The 27,830-nt window shown below is 39.0% G+C and overlaps 1 protein-coding gene across 1 annotated transcript in view; it reads left to right on the plus strand.

The window, feature by feature from the left end:
- LOC130929535 (collagen alpha-1(XI) chain-like) overlaps window positions 1-27,830 on the plus strand; it is a 540,279-nt gene that overhangs the window by 510,030 nt on the left and 2,419 nt on the right. Inside the window, exons 49-71 of the mRNA XM_057856736.1 lie at window positions 109-162; window positions 254-307; window positions 7,494-7,601; window positions 13,469-13,522; window positions 13,597-13,650; window positions 13,728-13,781; window positions 15,742-15,795; window positions 15,897-16,004; window positions 16,083-16,136; window positions 16,308-16,361; window positions 16,449-16,502; window positions 17,120-17,173; window positions 18,734-18,841; window positions 20,193-20,246; window positions 20,319-20,372; window positions 20,452-20,559; window positions 20,642-20,695; window positions 20,782-20,817; window positions 20,909-20,962; window positions 23,649-23,901; window positions 25,733-25,845; window positions 25,926-25,994; window positions 26,121-26,354. Coding sequence (XP_057712719.1) covers window positions 109-162; window positions 254-307; window positions 7,494-7,601; window positions 13,469-13,522; window positions 13,597-13,650; window positions 13,728-13,781; window positions 15,742-15,795; window positions 15,897-16,004; window positions 16,083-16,136; window positions 16,308-16,361; window positions 16,449-16,502; window positions 17,120-17,173; window positions 18,734-18,841; window positions 20,193-20,246; window positions 20,319-20,372; window positions 20,452-20,559; window positions 20,642-20,695; window positions 20,782-20,817; window positions 20,909-20,962; window positions 23,649-23,901; window positions 25,733-25,845; window positions 25,926-25,994; window positions 26,121-26,354 — 1,893 coding nt within the window. The remainder of the gene's footprint in view (window positions 1-108; window positions 163-253; window positions 308-7,493; window positions 7,602-13,468; window positions 13,523-13,596; window positions 13,651-13,727; window positions 13,782-15,741; window positions 15,796-15,896; window positions 16,005-16,082; window positions 16,137-16,307; window positions 16,362-16,448; window positions 16,503-17,119; window positions 17,174-18,733; window positions 18,842-20,192; window positions 20,247-20,318; window positions 20,373-20,451; window positions 20,560-20,641; window positions 20,696-20,781; window positions 20,818-20,908; window positions 20,963-23,648; window positions 23,902-25,732; window positions 25,846-25,925; window positions 25,995-26,120; window positions 26,355-27,830) is intronic.

Below are 27,830 nucleotides of genomic sequence, written 5' to 3' on the forward strand. Positions count from 1 at the left end.
GACAATCAAATTAGGATCTCTGGAGAAATATTTATTAGGCCAATCACGGTCAAGGTGACTTTGAAAAGTACACTTAAAGATCTGTGCTGCTTTTCTATCACCCCGCAGGGAGAAGTTGGTGGTCCAGGACAGAAGGGAGGGAAAGGAGACAAGGGCGAACTCGTAAGTCTTACACTTTCACGTAAAAGATACATTTGTTTGAAAATGTGAGGATTTTTCCTCATCATTACCTCTGTTATTGTTCAATTTTAAGGGTCCACCTGGCCCAAGTGGACTTCAGGGTGTGATCGGAGCTCCTGGTCCAGCTGTGAGTACCACTCTACCTTCTTTTCAGACTGCCTCACTGATTTGGGCAATACAGTAACCGTTTAGAAGGTCTTTATTGGCCTTCTGTAGCAATTCGAAATAGTTCCCAGGTGTCTGTGAAATGATTTCATCGCTAAAGATAAAACAACAGAACAATTTAAACACTTCTTACAAAGGGGGCTTCCCAGTTCACCCTGCTCATTCTACTGCAGGGCCAAATCAGAGTACGTTTTTCATGACCATGATGACTGGAATGTGAAGATGAAAGCAAGGGTCCAGCAGTAAAGTCAAAGCGTGCCTTATATTTTCATTTGGACAAGCAGCACAAATCACCAGATTACATATGCTAATTAGTAGAGGTGTGCGAAATTTCCGATTCTTAGATTATTCGCGATACGGCCATGCAAGATTCGAGAACAATTCACAAACATCCAAATTCCGATTATTGAAATATATCAAGTAAAGCGAACTAAAACACAGTCAGCGCGGTCTTTGGGACGCAATGAGGAACGGACCGCATTGCGTCCCGAGAGTAAACATCATGCTCGTCATTACCCGGGTAATGACAATGCTCAACTCATCACTCTGGCTCAACTCATGCCGCTAGATGAAAAAACAACAATACCTGACTGCTGCCGACAGCCGCTACAAACTACGTCCACGTCATGCTACGGTAGGTAATAGATATCATATGTATATAGAACTAGATGCAAAATAAGATTCTCAATGGCGTTAGCAGCACATGTATTGAAAACTAGATGCAAAATGACAGACTTGCCGGCGTTAGTAAACAGCCGCCATCTTAAAGCAGGAGACTTCTCTGGAAGGCTCTTTGTAGAGAACCTAATTAACTTTTTATCTAAAATACTCCTAAATCGGCAAAATCTTGACTTGAATCTATCTTTAAAACAGTTTTAAAACTTTCACATGTCTAAAGAAGACAGAGGGGAAATTATGGAATAACGAGAGCAATTTTAACAACTTTAACGGTTGATTTACAGCATTAAATTAATTGAATGTAGTTTAAAGATGCTGATACAGAATGGGGACTTGAGTATTGTATTTACTGTTTTGAATTGTTAATTTGATACTGAAATAGTCGTTTATTTAAGCCTGAGAGGCTTTTTGTACAATTTTTGTAACTAATGTACGAAACATTGAAGCAGCGAATAGCTTGGGGGGTTTGTGGGTGTCATCAATAATCAATTTATAATCGAATCGTTGCCTCTGAATCATAATCGTAATCGAATCGTTAGGTGCCCAAAGATTCCCACCTCTACTAATTAGTTTAGCAAATCCAGGTGTGTGGTCCATCCAGTGGACAATTGGTAACACTGCTACTGTGACGTAATCTGAATTCACGCAACAGCCTTTCATTTAACTATTAATGCAGTAATAAGGTTTATAATCATAGTAAATATTTGGAGGAAAGTTCTAGGACATAAATATAAGGGAATCAAGTGAAAAACAGTAGCTAGTGTTTTGATTGAGCATGCCTTTTTCCCCCCATTTGATAATGTATAGTGAGGAGCAGAAGTATTTGCACCCCTTGTGATTTTGCAAGTTTACCCACTTAGAAAGATAGATGCATTTCAACCCAAAGAGACATAATCCAAAAAAAAAAAAGTCAGAAATCACATTGATTTTTTTCAATAATTTATTTGTAATTTACTGGGTTTCATACTGTAAGTATTTGTACCCCTAAGAATCAACAATAATTATGACACTCAAAGAGTTGTCAGTCTACCTTAAAAAAAAGTCCACCTTTACCCCATGAGTAACCACCCACCAACCGTTTTAGCTCAATATTGTCACCTGTGCACCCCACAGCCAGTCATAAGCAAACTGCTACCATGGGCAAGACCAGAGAGCTTTTGAAAGACACCAGAGAAAAAAATGTTGAGCTCCACAAAGCTGGAAAAGGCTGTGGGATGGTTGGAAAGCAGCTTGAATGAGAAAAATCAACAGTTGCAGGAATTGTTAGAAAATGGATATGACTAAACATGGCTGATAATCAACCTCGGACTGGGGCTTCATGTAAAATCTCTCCTCGTGGGATATCACTCATGCTGAGAAAAGTGAGGGTTCAGCCTACAGTAGAACTACACGGCAGGAGCTGGTCAATGACCTAAAGAGAGCTGGATGCACAGTTTCAAAGGCTACTGTCAGTAGAACACTACGGTGAAATAGTTTAAAATCATGCATTGTTCAGAAGGTTCCACTGATGAAGCCAGTACACGTGACGGGACCATGTTAATGATGCAGGGAGTCATGGGAGAAAGTAATGTGGTCAGATGAGACCATAGTAGAAATTTTTGGTGCAGATTTTCCTTGTCGTGTGTGGAGGAAAAAGAGGGATGAGTACAATCCCAAGAACTCCATCTCCACTGTGAAGTATGGGGGCGGAAACCTCATGCTTTGGGGCTGCTTTTTGGCAAAGGGTACAGGACGACTGTACTGTATAAAGCAGAGGCTGAATTGTAAAACGTATCGTCAGATTTCGAGCCACAACCTCCTTCCCTCAGTCAGAGACTTGAAGATGAGTCATGGCTGGATCCCCCAACATGACAATGATCCGAAGCACACAGCCAAGCTGACCAAGGAGGGGCTGCGTAAAATGCATATCAAGATTCGGGAGTGGCCTAGCCAGTCTCCAGACCTCAATCCAATAGAAAATCTTAAGAGGGAGCCAAAACTTCGTGTTTCTTAACGACAGCCCCGAAATGTGACATATCTAGAGAAGATTTGTGTGGCGGAATGGGGCAAAATCCCTGTCTCTATATGTGAAAACCTGGTGAAGAACTAGAGAAAGCGTCTGACCTCTGTAATTGCAAACAAAGGCTTCTGCACAAAATATTAGCACTGATTTTCTCAGGGGTACAAATAATTATGAACCCCAGTAAATTACAAATAAATTATTGAAAAATCATACAATGCGAGTTCCAGATTTTTTTTTAGATTATTGTCTCTATAAGTGGAAATGTATCTATGATATCTCAGACCTATTGTTTCTAAGTTGATGAACTTGCAAAATAACAATAGGTGCAAATACTTCTGCTCATCACTGTATTTGTACGCCGTTGGATAGATTTGTTCATTATGAAACTTTGAAAATTCTGAAATCTATAGTATTGTAACCATAAGCGGATTTTAAGGGAGGCCAGAAAAGTAGCCGAAAAGTGGCATTGCATTTAATTGAACTTCCCGTGTATATAAAAGTTGTAAAGCAATAAAACTGCAACAAAAATGAATGAAATGAACAAAAAAATATATTTTATAATGGGTCAAAATTATATTTCGAACAGATACTGTGACTAGCACCTTAGACGGTCATTTGCTTTTGCATATAATAAAAAAATAAATAAAATAGTGGAGGGCAATTTTATTTTTCAAATGATGTTTTTCTTTGATTGAAAATATTTTTTATTGATTGAAGCAACTTTTTTTGTGATTGAATGATTTTTACACCAATGTTCACCCATAATATGGCCCAAACACGGATTGTTTCAAAGAAAACTTTTTCAATGAAAAGTTAAGTCTTCAAATGCAAATTTTTCAATGTCAAAAATTTTGTCACATTCAAAAACTTTTTCTGTGATTGAATTTTTTTTTTTTGATTGAAGTGATTTTTCTTTTTGAAAATATATATAATTTTGAAGCAGCTTTTTTTTTTATTGAATACTAAAGACAAAAATGTCTTTGCCAAAATGTGGCCCAGTCAAAATTCAATCAAAAAAAGCTGCTTCAATCCCCCCAAAAAAACTGGACTTCATCCCAAAAAAAAAAATAAATAAATAAATAAAATCAAAGAAAAATAGCTTTTACATGCATTTTTTACATTTTTTTATTTTTTGTATTAAAGCGACTTTTTTGGGTTGAAAGATATATATAATATAATATTATATAATATATTTTGATTGAAGCAACTTTTTTTTTTCAATTGAAGCAACTTTTTTTTTAATTAAATAATAAAGACACAAATCTACCTCCATATGGCTCCGCCCAGGGGATACAATTTTTGACAGGGGTAACTACATTGGCACTACATTGGCACACCACTGGCGGGCGTACCTTTTTCAATGGATGACGGTCTTGGAGAAAATTATTGCCTAAGCAGCCTGATTTAGAATTCCACTCAAAAAACACTCATTGTCAACTTATTATGATAAATATCCTTGTAAGATAATTTTATTGTTGACACGGCGTTTCGGGGTCATCAACATGTTGTGCCTCCCCTGCCCCAAAAGTCAAACTCCGCCTATGATTGGTACCCACTGTATTTATGAGTTATCAGAACAGTTTAATCTGTGTATCCAACAATAGAGCACTTCTGGTTAGCTTTTGGCTCTGTCAGGCCGAGTCCTGCTACAAAAGGTGGTTGACACCCACCTAAAAAAAGTTAGTAAAGCACTTTTTTTTTTCATTGGAAAAGGGTTTGCCCTGCCTAAATGCCTAATATTCCACTTGGCGATGAAACAATTTTTGACAGGTTTTGGCCTGAGCATACAAACAGAGAACAGTACAAGTTGTTTTCAAATTGCTTCTGTTTAATTCAGAGTTTTGTCCTACTTCGAGGCAACTTATTTTTTAACCTTTTACTTTAGCGGTGTTAATTTAAAAATAACACAGCACCATATCGGCATGCCAAGCTGCCAATCACGAGCTGGCGGCAGGCAACCGCCTGAGCACGTCCGACTTTGATGAGCCACACAAATATGCTCGCTCGCACATCTACCTCATTAGTGCAACGCGAAGACTTTCGGCTGTGAGTGATAACCCGAAGGAAGGAGGAAACATAACGAGCGACTCGTTGTTGTAAATGTTCAAGCTTTAGCAGCCAAAAGTCTGAATTTGTCTGCGGGAAATCAATAAAAATAGACACGAGGACAGACTGGCCGAGAGCAGGTAGCATGACTGAGTTGAATAGACAATTAGTGAAAAATTTGTTTGTCAGTTCAAATCAACATCGTCTACTCTCCAATTTTTCTGGTGCTTTGAGGGCAATGTTGATTTGTGAAGTGGGGCAAATAAGTATTTAGTCAACCACCAATTGTGCAAGTTCTCCTACTTGAAAATATTAGAGAGGCCTGTTATTGTCATCATGGGTAAAACTCAACCATGAGAGACAGAAAAAACAGAAAATCACATTGTTTGATTTTTAAGAAATTTATTTCCAAATTAGAGTGGAAAATAAGTATTTAGTCACCTACAAACAAGCAAGATTTCTGGCTATCCAAGTGGTCTAACTTCTTCTAACGAGGTCTAACGAGGCTCCACTCGTTACCTGTATTAATGGCACCTGTTTTAACTCATTATCGGTATAAAAGACACCTGTCCACAAACTCAGTCAGTCACACTCCAAACTCAACTATGCCTAAGACCAAAGAGCTGTCGAAGGACGCCAGAGACAAAATTGTAGACCTGCACCAGGCTGGGAAGACTGAATCTGCAATAGGTAAAATGCTTGGTGTAAAGAAATCAACTGTGGAAGCAATTATTAGAAAATGGAAGACATACAAGACCACTGATAATCTCCCTCGATCTGGGGCTCCATGCAAGATCTCACCCTGTGACGTCAAAATGATAACAACAACGGTGAGCAAAAATCCCAGAACCACACGGGGGGACCTAGTGAATGACCTACAGAGAATTGGGACCACAGTAACAAAGGCTACTATCAGTAACACAATGCGCCGCCAGGGACTCAAATCCTGCACTGCCAGACGCGTCCCCCTCCTGAAGAAAGTACACGTCCAGGCCCGTCTGCGGTTCACTAGAGAGCATTTGGATGATCCAGAAGAGGACTGGGAGAATGCGTTATGGTCAGATGAAAACAAAATAGAATTTTTTGGTAGAAACACAGGTTCTCGTGTTTGGAGGAGAAAGAATACTGAATTGGATCCAAAGAACACCATACCCACTGTGAAGCATGGGGGTGGAAACATCATGCTTTGGGGCTGTTTTTTTTTTTTTTTTTTTTTTTGCAAAGGGACCAGGACGACTGATCTGTGTAAAGGAAAGAATGATTGGGGCCATGTATCAAGAGATTTTGAGTGAAAATCCCCTTCCATCAGCAAGGACATTGAAGATGAGACGTGGCTGGGTCTTTCAGCATGACAATGATCCCAAACACAGTCAGAGCAACAAAGGAGTGGCTTCGTAAGAAGCATTTCAAGGTCCTGGAATGGCCTAGCCAGTCTCCAGATCTCAACCCCATTGAAAATCTGCAGAGGGAGTTGAAAGTCCGTGTTGCCCAGCGACAGCCCCAAAACATCACTGCTCTAGAGGAGATCTGCATGGAGGAATGGGCCAAAATACCAGCAACAGTGTGTGAAAAGCTTGTGAAGAGTTACAGACAACGTTTGGCCTCCGTTATTGCCAACAAAGGGTACTGTACATAACAAAGTATTGAGATGAACTTTTGGTATTGACCAAATACTTATTTTCCACCATGATTTGCAAATAAATTCATTAAAAATCAAACAATGTGATTTTCTGTTTTTTTTTTTTTTTCCACATTGTCTCATGGTCTCATGGTTGAGGTTTACCCATGTTGACAATTACAGGCCTCTCTAATATTTTCAAGAGGGAGAACTTGCACAATTAGTGGTTGACTAAATACATATTTGCCCCACTGTACTTATTATTCTTTTTATAGACTGGTTGGTTTAACAAGGGTTCCTGTGAAAAGGCAAGCAGGTTTTCAGAAATCTTAAAATGATTTTTTTATTGGATCACTACAATAGAGAGTGCAGGTGTAATAAATAAATAAATACTGTAAATAGGGATGGGAAATTGGAGGCAGTACTGAAACAAATAATGCTTCAAGGATAAAACTACAACTATATGCAATAAAAAAAAAAAGCTATATTTCCACAAGATTATGTTTGGGAATGTTGATTTACAAAATAAACAGACATTTTTCTAATAATTATAATTGATTTATGTTGGGATAATTCTTAATAGTTTACAAGTTTTGGGACAGCGTCACAGCAGCTTTGAAAAATTGCAATCTCCTTGGGACTCTGAGCAAGGAACAACGAGGAAGATGAAAGGGTGCAGGAATTGTAATTAAAAATCTTTTAAATTTTACTTATTTGAACCGTTAACTGATTGAACGTAACTGTATTGCTATGTGTTTATTGACCCTCTTGTCTTAACATATGACTCATATGGGCCTCCTATAGGGTAGCGATGGCGAGGCGGGCCCCCGAGGACAGCAGGGAATGTTTGGCCAGAAAGGAGACGAAGGATCTCGAGGCTTCCCCGGTCTTCCGGGACCCGTCGGATTGCAGGTTTGTTCTTTCTCCTACATCTACTTTCCAAACACGTAACCTTTTATGTCCCCTTGTTTGTTTCCTGGACGTAAATGAGTTCCTACTGATGACATTTCTGCCCATTTACGTGTCTTAAAAAAAAATACTCCATCATTTATTCATGAAGACAGGATTCGAGGTAAATATTGCTTGTTTCCCCTCCGGCTTCTCCTGCACAGATGAGGCCAAGCTACAAATCAATCACTGCTAACATTTAGCGCCTGGCATCTTGCCAAGCTGCTGTTAATGCGACCGCTGGTTTTACACACATGAACACTTCCGTTAAACATTCACAGTACACTGATGCATATAACAGGCTACTAGACTCAAAGCTAGCACAAGAAGTTAACACAGTAGAGCATACTTTATATCACTAATTCACAATTTAAAAAAATAATAATAATACATACAGGTAGTCCCCGGGTTACGACTTACTTGATTTACGCGATTTCAACTTTACGACGCCGGAGTTTCGTCTGCCAGTCGTTTTTTTTTTGTTTTTTTTTTTCTAAAGTTCCATAAACAATACCTTATTGTACCTCACAGTCAGACCGGGCGGCATGGGCAGGCATAAGGGGGCTGGGCCCGCCCTGAGAGACTGCTGTGCCCACCCTAGCACGATTAGACTGTAATGTGTTATATATTTTTTTTAATCTTCCACAAAAAAACACACATACACGGAGAGGACGAACCCTCTATTCATCCTATCTTGATCTGTCGTCATTCAATTCAACCAATCTGAGCAGGGAATGAAGGCAATTTCTAGCCAATCACAGATAAGGAGGGCGGGCCGAGTAGCCGGTCATTGGGTGCTTATGTTTATCAATGCATATGTTATGTTTACACTGAAGCCCTTTAGTTGAATAAATGCACACAGAACTGCACAATTGTTTTTCGCGTGCATGTCAAGTTGTTCACTTTCGGTGTAATTTGTACAAGTGAGCACTGATTTTTAAATGTGTACGACGTACGTTCAAAATCTACATTTTTCCGTGCATTACGTTTATTTTTTTCTCCGTTCGGATTTTGTCACCGTTTCGGCAACGAGACAATGTGCGTTACGATGCGTTACTACGTTGGTTGAATGACGCGAGAAAAGTCAGTAGCAAATGCGACGCTAGGCTAGGTGGCTTCACTATTTCCTGACTAGCCGACAGCCTACAATCTACGCCTAGATATGAAATGCTTATAGAACTACATGCAAAATGACGGACGGCGGCGTTAATAAACAGCCGCCATTTTGAAGCAGTAGACTTCTCAGAAAGTCTCTGTTGTGGTGAACCTTCCTAGCGAAGTTAAGTAACTTTTTATCTAAAATACTCCTAAATCGGCAAAATCTTGAATATATCTTTAAATGATGAAACAGTTTTAAAACTTTAACATGTCAAAAGTAGACAGAAGGGAACTAAGGCAAAAACGGTAGCAATTTTAACAACTTTAACAGTTGAATCACAACATTAAACGATTTCAAAAATAGCAAAGGTTGCTATGTGTTTTTGTTTTTTTTTAATGAAAAAAAAAAAAACATGAAAGGTAACACCAGTTACTTTGCCAAGTAACTAATTACTCTTACCTTCAGGTAACTGAGTTACTAACTCAATTACTTTTTGGGAGAAGTAATTTGTAACTAATTAATTACTTTTTAAAAGTAAGATTAACAACACTGGTCATAAAGATGAAGTCTGCAGAATGAAAAGTGACGAAAGCGGAGATTTCATTCTGCCAATTTGTTGCCGAACACAATTTGCCAGCAACTATTGCTGATCACTTCCCAGAATTAGCAAAAGAAATGTTCCCTGAATCAAAGATGGCATCGGTAAGTTAATTTTATTAATTGACCTTTTTCATTTATAATTAGACACACTAACGAACTGCCTTCAAGTCAAACTGAATTGCGAGCTGAAGTGCCATGAAGTGCAGCCATCAAGACATAATAAAAATTGCCAAAAGTGCTACATACAATTATAACAAAAGTCACTGTTAAATTTTAGTAATCATGATGTAGCTGAAGATATTGATAATTCTTTGATTGCACCAGGTTATATGTTACAATATTACCAATAAATTTATATTATTTTAAAAATTGAGTTTTATTTTTGATTCATATTGCAAGCTATATAGAACGTTGTAGGAGTAGTCACCAATTTGTAAGGGCATAGGTCACAATTTGTAAGATTGCCAACGGCCTCGGGTTGACAGGTATGTTTTCGTTTGTCTTATAGATTTTACAATGAACTACCACTTGTGACTTCAGCGACAGAAAATATTTCAGTGCACTCAGTAATGTACGGATAATAACGCCACTGTTCCAGCTAAATTTACGTTGAAGACTAAAAGAAAAAAAAAATGTAATGCCCCCCTGTAATTTCTTTCTGCAGCCGGGTCTGCTCACAGTCAGGCCATTTGGGGGCCCTAGGCAAAATAATGCCAAGAGCCCCGTATTTCTGTCACACCATTTCGTCACAGTGTACTGTGAAACCCATACATACAATCCAACCCATACGTCCATATTTTGTATATTAATCAGATTTTGTTGCACTGCATACTTCAAACTTCTCACCCCAAATGATTGTCAGTACTTACAGTAGATAGCGCCGAACCTTTTTCTAAAAAAGGAAAAGAAAGAAGTTAAGGAAGAACTTTTATTTTTTAAGCTTGAAATTAAGTATCAAAACTCAAAAAGTCAAATAAAGCAAACTGTAGTAAACAAAATAGAATATGAATTTAAAAATTGCCAGATTGGGGGCCCCCTAGTGGTCAGGGGCCCTAAGCAGTTGCATAGTCTGCGTATAGGCTGGGCCGGCCCTGCTCACAGTATCATATTTTTTACTTTACTTTACTAATATGATGTGTTCTGTCCTCACTGAAGGTGAAGTTGTTCCGCTTTACAAACAGCAAACAAGGCAAATGTGCTTTTTGATGCTTTTTACCTTCTTCACTTTTGACAATTTGTAAAGCTGTAACACACATATTTACACTTATGTTCAAAACAACACACATTTTAAAAATAAAACTTGACACAAAACCTCCATCTAGTCTGTCTGTAAATTTAGTAGATTAAATTAGCCTAATTTGCCTAACAAAATTCCGCTATCTCATAGAAAATTGCTCACATATAACTCCACAAACTGTAGCTTTAAACTTAATTTCAGATGCATACTAAAACTTATATTAGCTGAAACAACTTACAGCCTAATGTGGACCATACCAGAGCCCAGCTATCCTTTTCCATGTCAGACGCCTGAGTCTGCTCTTCAGTCATACAATGCGACAGTCCAGCCAGACACCACACTGCCACCAGAGGGCAGTGTATCCTCCATCATTAAACAAAATACAACACTTTTGGACTTTTTGGATAGTTATTTTAAGATTTAGAGGTATTTAAAAGGGTAAATTCCAACTTACGCGGAAATTCGGTTTACGTCACCACCATAGGAATGGAAATCGTTCGTAACCCAGGGGCCGGGGACTACCTGTATTTCAAGAAAACATTCCTAATCACGGAACAAAAACGTTTCCATGATAGAGTAGTAACCCCCCTCCAAAAAAAAAAAACCAAAAACAAAAACTAAGACATTATATTTCATGCATAACTCACCACATAAACTGAGAGTTTGAAGCTGCCTTGGCTCAATCAACCTTTTAATCCAGAGGACATTTTCATAAAACGAAACTCACTTAAACATCTCAAAGTTAATTACCTTCACACGCCGTCCGCCCTGCCGGCCAATAGAACCAGATAGCATCGTTATTCGACACAATTGAGTTTTAATTGGGCCCCCTACACTCCTCTGATCTCCTCTCTTTTAATTAGGAATGCCCTTCAGTAGATGTCCACTCAGGGTGCAGAGCTAATGATTTTTTTCTCTGCGGGCAATGAATGGATAGATTGACTTTTTTTTTTTTTTGTCAGTGTGCTGTGGTTGGACGTATCAAAGACAGAGAAGCATTAGTAAACACATATTGATTTGCGTTGTGTGCCAAAGAGTGCATCCTTCTAATCCATTAGTGCATCTGTTTCACAAACGTGCTCGTTATGTTTTTAGCAAGCACACTATGAGATGCTTCATTTAGTTGTCCAAACTCGCAAAGCTCACAAATGAAGCCTCAGGCCATGATCAATTAATTGACTCTTTTGCACCAGGAAGTCAGCAATGAGAAATAAAGCTGTAGGCCTATGGAGTTGTTAAATGAAAACAAATTGTGCAACGTAAATATGTGCAATACAGTTTAAAAAGTCCTCTGACTAAACATTTAGCCATTTGACAAACATGAAATTGTTTATAGCTAACTTGGAAAAGAGTGCGTAGGTAACTCACTCATTGAAATAAGTAATCCATTCTTTTTTTTTTTTTTTTTTTTTTTTAAATAAAGAATATAGCACACCACAGTGCTTCATAAAAACAAAATAAACCACTATAACAGAATGTACTAAATCAAACAGTTTGTACTAGGGCTGTCAAGCGATTAAAATTTATAATCGAATTAATCACAGTTTAAAAATTAATTGCAATTCAAACCATCTCCAAAATATGCCACATTTTTCTGTAAATTATTGTTGGAATGGAAAGATAAGACACAAGACAGACATAAACATTCAACATACTGTACATAAGTACTGTATTTGTTTATTATAACAATAAATCCACAAGATGGCATTAACATTATTGACATTTTTTCTGTTAAAGGGATCCAAGGATAGAAAGACTTGTAGTTCTTAAAAAATAAATTTGAGTACAAGTTATAGTAGTTTTATATTAAAACCCATCTTAATGTTTTTTTGTTTAATAAAATTTGTAAAATTTTCAATCAAAAAATTTAATAATAGTTTTGGTTTAGTTTTTTTTTAAGTTGTGGTGATTGAAATACACCACAAGGTGTCAATGGCGAGTTTTAAATTAATAAGAGATCTGGCCAAGGCAAGGTAAGTATGTTTTAGGTGTATTTTGCATAGCTATTTTGATTGGGAATGCCAGTTCTCTTTGCATTGAGCGCTTATCTTTTTGTGAACATGATTTTTTTGAGAGATAGGAATATTATTTTTGTTGTGCTTTCACTAAATGATACTGTAGCGACTTAACTGTTCCGCCCAAATGCATGATGGGACGTTGGCCAACCATGACTGTCAACGGTGGCTGCAAATGTTAAACAGTATGTTCTGCATTGTGTTCAATTAAGCGCGTTAAGGAAAAGATCATCTCCTGTCTTTCTTCCCCACGTCGTTCACCACAATGCTTATATTTGATGCCTTTTCGCTCTCAATGAGCTAAAACGGCGTCATTGTAAACTGTTTGAGGCAATGCATGAACGGGTCATTACGTGCGTGCGTTAACTGCGTCAAATATTTTAACATGATTAATTTAAAAAATGAATTACCGCCCGTTAACGCGATAACTTTGACAGCACTAGTTTGTACATTATTATTTCATGTGCGTCAGTGCGTCAGTTGTGCGCTCCTTGGCTGCAAGGGGACAGTTTAACACAGACATACCACATGATATATCAGAAAAAGACAGTTGCAACTAAACTGCAGAAATATTTTTTTACAAACCCGTTACTTGTAAAGTTTGCTGTCACCATCTAGCACCAGCAACTTAAATTTTGCTCTTGTTATTTGTTCTTCTCCTCTTCTGTCTGTTTCCTTCCTTCCTGTCCCCCCATAATCCATTCCTGTATGTTGCTTTCTCCTAATTAATAAATCATAATAAACAATTAACAATGGGAGTATATCAAACTTCCATGTGATACGTTAAAACTGTTCAGACTATAAGGACACACAGATTCCTATTCTCCATGTCTAAGTTTGAGAAACCTGCTCTAACGAATATGACTCCCACATTTCCCAGGGTTTGCCCGGCCCTCCTGGTGAGAAGGGAGAAAATGGAGACGTTGGAGCCATGGTGAGTGTTTAAGAATTGCTGTAGATTTTTATCATACTTTGACTACTTGAAGACATATGCATTTCTTTTGACAGGGTCCTCCTGGACCTCCAGGTCCCCGTGGCCCCCAGGGACCAGGTGGAGCTAGTGTAAGTTTGTTTTCCCTTTTGTACTATATAAATGAACATTATAAAGTCTCTTACTGACATGTATACTGCACCTTAAGGGAGCTCAAGGCCCCCCGGGTGGTATTGGAGGACCAGGAGCAGTTGGCGAGAAGGTGAGAAAGTTTTTTCAAGTAGTGTTCTACATAACGAGCAGGTACGTGGGATGTCAAAGGTGGTGCATTTGAGATATAAGCACTAAGCTAACTATTGTTTGGGGGTATTTTCGGTCATGTATTTTGACATGAAAAGTGTGCCTGACTTAAAATGTTTGGAGAAAGCTACTCTATCATTATGATAGACGATCGAGCAATGCAATCTTGGATTGTAATGACTAATTTTGTTGTTAAAAAATTTGTAAACATTTTTTTTAAATTTTCTAAATTGTGTGAAGCTTGAACAAAAATCTGGGAAAGGCTATTCTACTGCAATAAACATAACTAGCATGTAGTACTGATTTTTGGGGAGTAAATTTAAGAAAATTATGCTCTTTCAAGTTATTGAATTGTATACATGGAGCGGGGGTTAACTATACACTGCTTGAATCTGGTAACTTTTCTTTCAACTTGGAGTTATTGTTAGGGGTGGGACATATGGCCTTAAGTACTTATCATGGTAAATTAACCTCGATAATGATAAATGACGATAAATTCACCCAAGCGGACTGTTATCTAATTTGAAAATCTCAATAAATGCATGAAATACAAATTAATTGTTTCTCATTGATTTATTTACCAGCTTTCAATTTAACATATTTAAAAATTGTACATTCAATGTAAACATAAAATATATAAAATATTGTGTAAACAATAAGCATTCATGTATAACTATTTAAACTGCCTGTGTGACGTGAACAATGTACGGCATTGTAAATATTGCTATGGCCACTGTGCAAAAATGTCATTGTAACACAAATGACTTCAAGCTAGAGGGGCTTGAACAGTGCACTTCAAACGAAGGACCGAGTATCAGACAGCTTATTGTTAGTAGCTGCTGTGACATGATCACTCAACGCAAGTGTTTACTTCAATGTTTCAGTTTTTTTTCCAGAGCATTTTCTGAAATACTCGCATGCCCCCTCTTCCCTACACACACACATTAAGCTATATTGCTCTAACGCTTATGCCAATGAAACATTTAAGATATTATGATGGCAGTAATGACACAGAGTAAAGCAAGCACTTACAGAAATAAACCTGTGGCCATTAAACGGTCATATTATAGTCGACACTGTTGGATTATACTTAATGCTGAATGCTGATCTGACCCATTGTAAATTGTACCATCATAAAAGCTATCAGAGAAGTCATACACACACACACACACACAGATACAAAAAAACGCGACGTACTGATCGCTAGGTGCAGTCCGTGCCCAAAACACTGCTCCCACATCCACTTTTTATGAAATGGACAGTCAAACTGATGTAGAGCTCCATGGTTCGTCATCCTTCTCAAATCCAAAATACTTCCAGACAATGACGTAGAGTTCCTTTTTGGCACCAACACCACACTATTAGAGTCGAGTAATACTATACTCGAAATGCCTGTGGCCATTTTACTTTTGGACTCAATTACTTGTAGCATTACCGTTAGCGTACTGGTTGCTAGCAACGTGCTTCTGTTTTTTTGATTTTCTGATAGCCACGTGACTTCACACATAAGCACACTGGCTCTACTTTCTTAAAGGGGAATGAACATAGCCGAACAACACATAGTCAAAGCGTGCTGAAAATACTATTTTTTTGTTACATTTAAAAAAAAAAAAAAATTATTAACATGTTCAAAATCACGTCGTTCATCGTGAACCATCTTGATAACAGTAAATTTTCGGAAAACCGCCCAGCTCTACTTCGTGTCCAGGTGATAATGGGATATTGATAGAGGTGAATGGCTAAAATGTTTGGGGACAGCAAATCGAGTGTTAAATTTATTTTGTAACGTTTAAACGAGATTAGATTCTCTTGGTGGCACGTGGAGGGGAGAAGGAGTATACAACCTTTTTTAAGACATTTCTAAAATGAACGGTATCAACTTTTCGAGAATATTAGACAAATTCTTGCTTGTCACCTTCCAGGGAGAAACAGGCGAGGCTGGCAACCCAGGATCACCTGGAGAACCAGGTTCAGCAGTAAGTCCTTTTTGCACTGAATCTGAACCATAGTTATCATACTTGATTAAGAATGTGGTTAAAGTCATTAAATCACTCCCTGATGCAATTTTCTTCATCAGGGCCTTCGCGGAGAAACTGGCGAGAAGGGAGAAGCCGGACCACCTGGTGCTGCAGGACCTGCCGGGGCACGTGGACCTTCTGGAGATGATGGTCCCAAGGGTAACCCTGTAAGTAAACATCTTTGAAAACTCACCTAATATTTGTTGTTTTTAAAACACTAAATATTTTTTCCACTGTCTCTGTAGGGCCCTGTTGGCTTCCCCGGAGACCCTGGTCCCCCTGGTGAGCCAGGTGCTGCTGTGAGTATTATGTTTATATTACTTTGTTATCATTTTTACCTAATTTTCTATGTGGTCTTGTTTGTTAATGCATGTATGTCATCAAGGCGCTATATTTTCAAGTCTGCTTACATGTTCTATGGCTACAAATGTGCATTCAATTTTGCATGTTTCGAAATCCCCATGTTTTAGGGCCTTGACGGTTTAGGAGGTGACAAGGGAGACGACGGAGAGCCTGGTCAACCTGTAAGTTGTCACCAATCTTTAGATAATTTGCAACAGGAAGTGTTAAATGCTGATATGTTGCAAATGTTTCCCCTGCCCTTTATTTAGGGTCCCCCAGGTCCTTCTGGAGAGGCCGGAGTACCAGGACCTCCAGGCAAACGTGTAAGTAGAGCGTTTTAAAAATAAAGGACTTGAAATGAGTGTTTTTTCTGATCTGAATCACATTTTTTGTAAATTTGTATAGAATTTTCTTTCTTGTGATGTGTTGTATTTAATATTATGACACAGTGGACCTGTGGTATACTGTAACTGCACGGGAAAAGAAAACCAAGCCTTTTCCAGCCCAAGTCAAATTTGTTTATATCATCAAAAAGATCCCACAGGGGTGTTATACACTATTTTCTTAACAGGCTTGCAGGCTTTTCATGTGAGCCTTGGACACCCGTCTGGTGACCTCTCATGAAAGATATACCGTAATTACCATAATATCAGTACTGTTCTGTCAAAGTCCTGAGAATTTACTCCTTATGCTGGTAATGCGTGGCGGCATTAATATCCGTACACTTACAGACTTGGCTACGCACATGAACACTCACGCTTACATTTGATGATAACCCTTACTGGCACATTACAACACACTCGTACTGTAGGCCGGTGACCCGAGGCTGACAGGATAGCTTTTAGCATGATGGGGCTTCTCTCTAAGTCGAAGCTTGTGCCATTGTTCAACGAATTAAATAAAAGCATCAATAACTGTGCATCTGTTCTTTCTCCTAAAGGGACCCATTGGACCGGCGGGACAGGAAGGACGACAAGGAGAGAAAGGATCCAAGGTAAAATGTGGATATAAGCACAACAAAATAAGCATGTTAGCATTTGATCCATTCTTATTAAGAGTGTATGACAATAAAGCAACAGGAATTCCGGGTGTCAAATCCTTTTTTGGTCAACTTTAGCGCTTTCCTTACGCTTATCTTGCCAGATTTTTGTGGTTAAAGTGTTATTATGTTCACATTTAGTTAGTTTTGAGGAGAATTAGTACCTTACAACAAGGTGCGATTATGTAAAATGAGTAATCATCCTAGATTGCTGGTATTTCTAGGCCTACAGTAGCTTTAGATACTGTACTAGTATGTTAGCATAGTCCGTAGTAGCATGATAGCATTTGGTTCGGCGTGGTGATTTAATAAATCAGCCTTTAATGAACGAGTGGCTTTGTGGGTATTAGGTTAAGAGCCAACACATGTTAGCATTTGATAGATTTGCATTAGAAATTGTGTTTTACAGCATGTTATATACAATTCTTAATGAAAAGTCTGTTATTCTTTGTGCCATAAGATCTTGCTGTAGACTAGTGCAGGGGTTCTCAACCTTTTTTGCACCACGAACTGGTGTGATTTGGGTCTTTTTTTTCACGGACCGGTGTTTTGACAAATTTTGCAACCCAGCAAAAACTGCAACTATGAGGTTCTGCGCATGTGCGTAACATTAAAAATTGCCGCGAATGCAGTGATTCCAAAGTAAACGCTACAAACTTTCTTAAAGAAAGGAATATTAACTTACTTTTGACCGTGGATGGACAAAAGTTCTCCTCAGACCCATCCTGCCATGTTAGCTGCACACCGCTCTCACCGTTAACGCCTTCGCCGTGTAGTTAAGCATTAATTAAGAAGCCCGCTTCACAAAGATGCGATGTTGGAAATTGTAGCAAGGTTTTCAGTGTTCTCGTAGCGCTGTCAAGATATTCCGTAATGACTTTAATTGTCTCAAATGTACATTTAAGGTCGCCGTCATTTGCGATCTCTACAAGCTGATCCTCCTGTTGCACAGACATGCTCGAATCACTCTGTTTATTCACAAACAGGTCACGAATCCACTCCTTCGCAGTTCGTGGGTCTTCAAGGTTATGGGCTCATCTTCTGGCTCGTCAGGTGCCCTTTTTGGCCGTAAAAAAATCTCTCCAAAGACGTCTGTTTTCCAGTCATTTTCGCTAGTGTAGGGAAACAAATGTGCTGCGCCCGGGGCCTAGTCATACGTTATTATGGAGGACAAGCACACATAGATATATTATATAAACAAAACAAGATGTACTGCTTGCAGTCAATCAATGGATTTCTATGACGACATTCTAATCTATACTTTAGTATTATATCTAAAGTAGACAGGGATATTGATGTGTTAAGCAGGGGCACAGGCCAAGATTAATTCGGCCAAAATGCGGTCGTTAATAAAATATTATTTCTGTGCGGCCCGGTAGAAAATATGCCACGAACTGGTAACGGTCCGCGGCCCGGCGGATGGGGACCCCTTGACTAGCGCACCAACTGTTGCTACCAAAGTTTGGCTAACGTTGAATCCTAAAAAAATGCCGTTGCACCTGATGTTTCCTTTAGGGTGAAGCTGGAGCTGAGGGACCACCTGGAAAGACCGGCCCCGTGGGAGCCCAGGGACCTGTAGGAAAGTCAGGTGCCGAGGGTCTACGAGGAATTCCAGGCCCTGTTGTGAGTCCTAAATTTTGATCTCCATTATTAAAGAAAAGTCAAGAATAGAAATAAACTATTGATATAGGTGTTTTGCACAAAATATCCCCACTGACAAACTGATGATGCCTATCATTATTTTATTCATGAAGCCATGTGTACAAGGACCTGACCAAATTAACCATCATAGAAGTACATCATCTTTGTGAAACCTTATCCAGTGCACCGAGTAACAATCTCGTTAGTACCGTTCTAAAATGGTCCCTTGGACAAATAATATTTTTAGCAGAGGTTGTTAAAGTACCCAAAACTTTAACTCAAGTAAAAGTACCATTACTTCAAAATGATATTACTCAAATAAAAAAAAAAAAAAAAAAGTATTTGGTGAAAAGAATACCATAGTCAAGTAATGAGCAACATTGTGAGTAACTGTTTACGATGTTTGATTAATTTTTTTAACAGCATTTTTTTTCTTTGTACAAGGTTATCTATGTGAATTGTTATAATTTGACTGTACTATAAACTATTACTCAATCACATTAGGCCAAAGAAATACAAAAACAATCATTTAATTCTGCCAAGAGAAAAAAATCTACACAAATGAAGCGTCATCTGTCCAAAGAGCATGAATGCCCTCTAGTGGAGAAAACAGATTTTTGATTACCTAATTAAAAGGATCATATCTCCGTTTTTTCATGGTTGATCGGTACCAAATAAAAACTGGAAGAGAGGTAAAAATCTGCGCTTTTGAGTCATGTTGATGGCAGTGTTCTATGTCAAATACATTTTTTTAACGGTTCTTCAAAGACGACATATGATTGAAGAGGCCGGCATGATCATAGAACAGCAAGCTTGAGTCTGATGGGTATATGGAGTCATGTGATTATTGTTGCGACGTCTCATTGGTGAAACTGGTAGACACATAGTTAGCATCTTATGGCAAAAAAAAAAAAGTAAAATCTAATATCTAGAAAAAGAGGGGAAATGTAACAACGAGTGAAGCCCAAAGTAGCGGAATTTCTTCCTCACAATCTGCATCTAAATCAAGTAAAAGTTAAAAAGTATGGCTTAGTAAAACTACTCTTAGAAGTACATCAGTCTCTAAAAGTTACTCAAGAAAATGTAATGGAGTAAATGTAACACCCAAGTCTGATTTGTAGTCACAACCAAGAGCCGGGGTGGGGACGAGTCACAAAATATTTTCCTCTTCCTGGGAGGAAACTTGAGAATATGAACGGCAACGGTGGGAAGACACCAACACCGAAAATGAATGAGCAGTGGACGTTCTGTCATGTTGCACTATCCAAGAGCCCAGTCTTACACTTTTTTAATGCACATTCTAAGCAACATCCTGTGATCTAATTCATTTCAGGGCGAGCAAGGACTTCCTGGTGCCTCTGGAAAAGATGGCCCTCCTGGACCTCTTGTAAGTTTTGACAAATATCACTACATTGGTTTTCCCCTTGTCATTTACACTAAACATCCTGACCCCTCACAGGGACCACCTGGACTTCCTGGTATGAAAGGCGACTCTGGATTCAAGGGAGAGAAGGTAAAATGAATTAATAATCCACAATTGAAATATAATGTCATTTTATTCAATACATTTGTATTGATTTCTTCACGCACAGGGTCACCCAGGTCTCATCGGTCTGATTGGACCTCCTGGAGAGTCAGGAGAGAAGGGAGACAGAGGTCTGCCAGGACCACAGGGCTCCTCTGGTGGCAAGGGTGAATCTGTGAGTTCACATCATATCTCCCCAAAAATGTATTTCATGGCAATTGATCATATTTTAATATATGGGTTTTATCTACCCTTAGGGTATTATGGGCACTCAAGGTCCTCTGGGTCCCCCTGGTCCTCCTGGTATTCCTGTAAGTTGCATTTTTTGCACCCCAAAGCTCTTCTCTGCAGGTTTTTCAACTTGATGTTGACCCGTCTCTCTTTCTATATTTACCAGGGAGCTCATGGACAAAAAGGCTCCAAGGGAGCAATTGTAAGTTATGTTTTTAACGATCAGTCATCCTTCTTTCCTGGTAATGGATTCCTTTTTTTAACGTGTCTGTGGCTCTGTATTTTTTCCTTAGGGTGCAGCTGGTCAAAAAGGAGACCCTGGATTGATAGGACCACCTGGACCCCCTGTAAGTTTCTCCCATTTTAGTGTGTAGATGAAACAAAAAGTTGAAAGCTACGTATAAAAATAATTAAAACCAGAAGCGGTACAAAAAAATTTTGCCATCAAAGGTTTAGGGATCCAAATTTGGCCTTTTCTTCATTTTGCATATGGCGGAAAACACTCAGGTGACCTGACGTTCCGCTCTGAGACCCCCAATTTGGACAAATTTCAAAATTGTCCGATATGCATCTGTGATAGGGATGGGAATCAAAATCCGATTCCAATTCTGAACCGGTTCCTAGTGTTTTGAGGCCTCGACATCACAATGAAAAAGCCTTAACGATCCCTTTCACGATTCCTAAAGACGCGTATTGTGTCGTGACGTGTCTTGTTGTCCAGACGCATCAAACTAGCATGGCGCCAAGAACCACTCACTCCAAAGTTTGGCTACACTTCACCAGGAAAGAGGGTGAAAATGAAAGGTTACGATGGCTTAGCGCGGGCATTGCAGCCGTAAAACATAACAATGACAGCACGTAGGTTCAAACACTCGAAAGTGTGTTTTCACTTCACCAGGAAAAATTACAACAAAGCGACTTGCAGTCATTGCAAGGTGGAGATAAATGCATCGGGAGGGAATACGACTGCACTGTCCTCACCGAGACGCTAAGGCTCAGTCCTGGCTATACAGCTAGCTAAACTCCCAAATGACGATACAGAAGATGTTGGTATAATTTGCTGACTTTATTCAATCATCACTTCAAGAGTGAAACTAAAAATAGAAATGAAACAAGTCAATTTCGTCCCCAATAACAAACAGGTTTGCATCGACGTAAATCAGCGATGATTAGCTGCTAATACAGTAATAACAAAACGGTTAGCATGCGTTCGCTAGCATTAGCACATCGTTCAAACCACTAAACAACTGGATTTAAGTGTCCGATCGCAAATGGAAACACACAACAACAACGCAAAAGATGATACATACAGGCGTGGCCTCTGTAGATATTTTACAAACATTAACATTTTTATTTCTATTAGAAAAATGTTTCAGTAAAATGTTACACATTCTTGTGCATTTGCCATTTGTTGCCACAGTTAACATTGATGCTTTGGGCCTCTTTTGACCTAGTTGTGAGTTTGTAAGGTTGTGACTTCTGATTAAACAAACTCGATGCCAATCAAAGCGTTTGTTCTTTTTCCCAAATTAGAATCGATAAGAGAATCAAATCGTTAAGCAATATCGATAATGTAATCGTGATCGTAAAAATCGCATCAATTCCCATCTCTAATGTGTGATACATCATTGGGAAGCTTAAAATCTCAATTTTCTGGGGGAAGAAATTTTATTTTTTTACTTTATTTTTTAAATGTTTTTTAATCAGCAAAACCCTATCTGGAGGTGGGAACATGCGAGAGCAGGATTACAGACACCATGACTTAAGCGAGATATCCTGTACTTACCTTGTTTCGATCCAAAAACTCCATGCAGCATGTATCACTGAGTGTCAAACCACAGCTGTGAATGAGCACAGCTGGATTTTTTCGGGATTTTATGGGTGAAACATGGTAATATAACAACGGTCGCGATGCACAAATCGCAGACATCAAGGAGTGGTCGAGATGTTCTTTTTCATATATTTACCCGTTTAAACTTTTTTTTTTTCAATTTTTCTCTGTTTGGCTTGATTATTTATCATCTAACATATCCGAGAAAATGCGACAGTAACAAAAAAAATACAGTTAAGCAATAGTAATGAGCGAGATATCCGTGACTTTTTTACAGACGCCCTTTTTTTCATTGTGACGTCATTTGTTTAAAAGTTTAAAATATGCGAGTGAATAATTTTTTAAAGTCTTTTTTGTTTTTTAAGCGAAATATTAGACATCAATTATTGATTCTAGGCTAAAAATGACAGACCTTTTGAATGATAAATAAAATTAATTACCTTTGTTTTAAGGCTGGGTTGAAACAAAAGCGGTTGCGCGACGTCTGTAAACGGGGGTTTCCAGAGTAAAATGGACAAATTAAAACTAGTTCGGGGGCTTAATGCACCATGAATCTGCTATGGCAGCATATAGACATATTGTTCTAACAAACACAACAGTTATTTTGGCTTTAAAGACAGCAGTTTCTTTTAAAGAGGAGTGCAAGAGCAGGAACTGCTTTTTCAGCCTTGTCTGTGTTTTCGGCTATATATTAGCTGCAAAAGTTTCTGTCTATCTTATGATGCCATAACAAATGCTACGATGATTGCTTTTGATCAGTTTGGTTCAGATGTCAACTTTTCAAGTACACTATCAATAATACCATAATAATAAAAAATGATTAAGTAATGGAAAATTTAAAAAAAAAACTTTGGGGCATATTTTACATTTAAAATAATGCCTTTGGTCTTCAATGTCATAGTGTTTTCACTATTCAGGTAGTTGCTAGCATTTAATTAGTCCTCATCAAATTCAAATTCTTATTGAACCACCTGTAGCATGTCATAATTGAACATGGCGGTATTTGACTGGCTTGAGTGAATTACAAATAGAATCTGACAGCCAGCAATGAAATCCCTATCAAGCGCATATCAGCACTCTGTCTACTGAAGTTGTTAATAATGCTATTTATTAGCATGATGGCATGTTATCATTTCTTACCTACATGTCAGGCAATTTTATTTTAAATCAGTCCAGTTTAATTTCTTTCTTATGCTCTGCAGGGCCCGACAGGTGACATCATCCAGTCACTGCCCATCCAGCACGTGTCCAGAAAGAACAGGCGACACGCTGAGGAGCAAGGAGATGAAGCAGCGGCTGACTATGCCGTCGATGGCCTGGCTATGGAGGACGTGTTTGGCTCTCTCAACAACCTCAAGCAGAACATCGAACGCATGAAGTTCCCGCTGGGCACTGCTGACAACCCTGCCCGTACCTGCAATGACCTGCGCCTCAGCCAGCCTGACTTCCCAGATGGTAGGAAAGGGTAGAGCGAGGGGTTAGCAAACGCAGCAGATCCACATAGTACAATTCAGTTGTATTTACAGTGGGGCAAATAAGTATTTAGTCAACCACCAATTGTGCAAGTTCTCCAACTTGAAAAGATTAGAGCGGCCTGTAATTGTCAACATGGGTAAACCTCAACCATGAGAGACAGAATGTGGAAAAAAAACTGAAAATCACATTGTTTGATTTTTAAAGAATTTATTTCCAAATTAGAGTTGAAAATAAGTATTTGGTCACCTACAAACAAGCAAAATTTCTGGCTGTCAAAGAGGTGTAACTTCTTCTAACGAGGTCTAACGAGGCTCCACTTGTTACCTGTATTAATGGCACCTGTTTTAACTCATTATCGGTATAAAAGACACCTGTCCACAAACTCAGTCAGTCACACTCCAAACTCCAGTATGGCCAAGACCAAAGAGTGTCAAAAGACACGAGAGACAAAATTGTAGACCTGCACCAGGTTGGGAAGACTGAATCTGCAATAGGTAAAACGCTTGGTGTAAAGAAATCAACTGTGCAGCAATTATTAGAAAATGGAAGATATACAAGACCACTGATAATCTCCCTCGATCTGGGGCTCCATGCAAGATCTCACCCTGTGGCGTCAAAATGATAACAAGAACGGTGAGCAAAAATCCCAGAACCACACGGGGGGACCTAGTGAATGACCTACAGAGAGCTGGGACCACAGTAACAAAGGTTACTATCAGTAACACAATGCGCCGCCAGGGACTCAAATTCTGCACTGCCAGACGTGTCCCCCTGCTGAAGCCAGTACACGTCCAGGCCCGTCTGCGGTTTGCTAGAGAGCATTTGGATGATCCAAAAGAGGACTGGGAGAATTTGTTATGTCAGATGAAACCAAAATAGAACTTTTTGGCAGAAACACAGGTTATCGTGTTTGGAGGAGAAAGAATACTGAATTGCATCCGAAGAACACCCATACCCACTGTGAAGCATGAGGGTGGAAACATCATGCTTTGGGGCTGTTTTTCTGCAAAGGGACCAGGGCATTGAAGATGAGACGTGGCTGGGTCTTTCAGCATGACAATGATCCCAAACACACAGCCAGGGCAACAAAGGAGTGGCTATGTAAGAAGCATTTTAAGGTCCTGGATTGGCCTAGCCAGTCTCCAGATCTCAACCCTATAGAAAATCTGTGGAGGGAGTTGAAAGTCCGTGTTGCCCAAAAACAGCCCCAGAACATCACTGCTCTAGAGGAGATCTGCTTGGAGGAATGGGCCAAAATACCAGCAACAGTGTGTGAAAAGCTTATGAAGAGTTACAGAAAATGTTTGGCCTCCGTTATTACCAATAAAGGGTACACAACACAGTATTTGGTATTGACCAAATACTTATTTTCCACCATGATTTGCAAAGAAATTCTTTAAAAATCAAACAGTGTGATGTTCTGTTTTTTTCCACGTTCTGTCTCTCATGGTTGAGGTTTACCCATGATGACAATTACAGGCCTCTCTAATATTTTCAAGTGGGAGAACTTGCACAATTAGTGGTTGACTAAATACTTATTTGCCCCGCTGTAACTTTTTTCTAAATATAGTTACGTGTACTTTTTCATTCAATTTTTATCATAACGTGGTTGCCAGATCCCGGCATCCCGGCATGACTATGCTTGAGAAAAATGCAGATGAAAAACTTTTGAATCCATTCTGTAATTCTTCTACAGTATATCACGCACCTTGGATGTTTCATGACATTTTAAACAAAATAGTACTCAGGAATTGATACTGAACAGAGACCTCCCAGAATTGCTCCTCATGTTTGTGTTTCCCGCTGGCAGGTGAATACTGGATCGACCCCAACCAGGGTTGCATTGGAGACGCCATCAAAGTGTTCTGTAATTTCACGGCGGGCGGAGAGACGTGTATCAACCCAGACAAGAAGTCCTCAGGGGTGAGTGTGGAGCGGAATGCATTACAAAACATTGCGAAGACCGCGCTAATGCGATTGTTTGATCTCGTTCTTTTCGACAGGTCAGAATATCCAACTGGCCCAAGGAGACGCCTGGTTCCTGGTTCAGTGAATTCAAACGTGGAAAAATTGTAAGCATGTTCGTACTCGCTTAATTCAATTAGAAATGGTATCAGTTGTTAATCTGATCTAATAGTACTCTCTACACGCAAATTTCTGTCTAGCTTTATGTTAAAAAAAATTTCATGTCAACACAGCTCAACTATGTGGACGTAGCCGAGAACAGCATCAACGCAGTGCAGATGACCTTCTTGAAGCTGTTGAGCTCGTCGGCGCGCCAGAATTTTTCATACGTGTGCCACCAGTCGGCGGCCTGGTACGATGCCAAGGCCGACAACTACGAGAAGGCTCTGCGCTTCCTAGGCTCCAACGATGAGGAAATGTCGTACGACAACAGCCCTTTCATCAAGCCACTCATCGACGGCTGCGCGGTAATTCATTAAAACAACAGTTATCCCACACCTCATTTGTTACCCAAATCCTCATTAGAAAACACTTTTTTTAACTGCTCACATCAAATTATAATTTGAAACCCCAACCCTCACTTAGACCTCTAACCTAGTTCTTGAAACCCTAATTTATGTAAAATGCAAATTTAACACCCTAACCCAGGCCTGTAATCCAAATTTTCCTATCTCATGTTTGAAAATCTCATCAGGATTTGAAAGAAATTTTGGAACCCCAACCTGTCTTTAAACCCTTATTTAGACTTAAGCACTCACTGAACCCTAACAAAGATTTTAAATCCTGAAAGGGATCCACGAATAGTTCTTCAAACGTAACATTATTGTGAGTCAAAATAATTTGGTATTTAAACCCCTCTTGATGTTTATACAATTTATAAAATTGGTTTAACTATTAGGTCGCCATTGCTGTTGACGTCGCAGGGCGATGACGTCACATGGTTATGCTGCCGAGCTTCCAGACTGACTCCAGCGACATAAACATGTCATCAAATACCTTATCTGGTTCAACTCTTTCAATTTGAACCAGAGAGGAACATTAATGAGCATGACAGTACTGTCGATATTTCACAAAACGAGCAGCAAAAGCAAAATGAACAGGAAAGATGGGATGAGACAAGATGAGACTAGGAATAAAAACGTTCGGCCAAAATGTTCTACACCCGCGAAACATCCTACAAGAGGCGAATTTGACACTCAAAGTACTACTGTGCGCTTTCAGATTGTTTTGTTTAGATGCGTACAGACAGAGTATACTAAAGATGCCTTAAGAAAATACTTAAACATAGTAATATCAAATAAGGGTGGTTTAAATATGCTACATGACGAATGTAGTCAAGAGAACAACAATCTGCTTTAAATCTACCACAAGAGAACACAATGCTTAAAACAGGGGTTCCCAACCTATTCCACTAAGGCACACTGTGGGTGCAGGATTTCATTCTTACCAAACAAGATGACAACACTTTTTCCCCAATCTGGTGTTTTACAAGTGCAATCAGTTGATTGCAGTCAGGTGTGGCTTGTTTTAGCAGAAGCCTCATTGGTTCAACTGTCTCTGCTGGATCGGCTGGAACAAAAACCAGGACCCACAGTGTGCCTTGAGGACTGGGTTGAAAACCCCTGGCTTAAAAGTATGAGAGGGAAACACATGCAAAAAGTATTTTGAGGCAGCAAAAAGGTAATAGAAGACACGTTATAACTAAATTAAATTAAATTGCTATTGGATCTTAGAGCCCACAAAGAGACAGTCCATTGTCCCTCTTTGGAAATGTGTGGTTTATTCTGTTGTCGATGTCGACCAAAAATGATGTACCGTATTGGCCCTGATTATAAGACAACCCCCTCTTTTTCAAGACTCAAGTTTGAAAAAAGACTTTTTGAACAACAAATTAATTTTTATACAGAAAATAATTACAGTACATGTGAAACAAATGATTATAA

This window comes from Corythoichthys intestinalis, chromosome 14, assembly GCF_030265065.1.
Source record: "Corythoichthys intestinalis isolate RoL2023-P3 chromosome 14, ASM3026506v1, whole genome shotgun sequence".
Classification (NCBI taxonomy): domain Eukaryota; kingdom Metazoa; phylum Chordata; class Actinopteri; order Syngnathiformes; family Syngnathidae; genus Corythoichthys; species Corythoichthys intestinalis.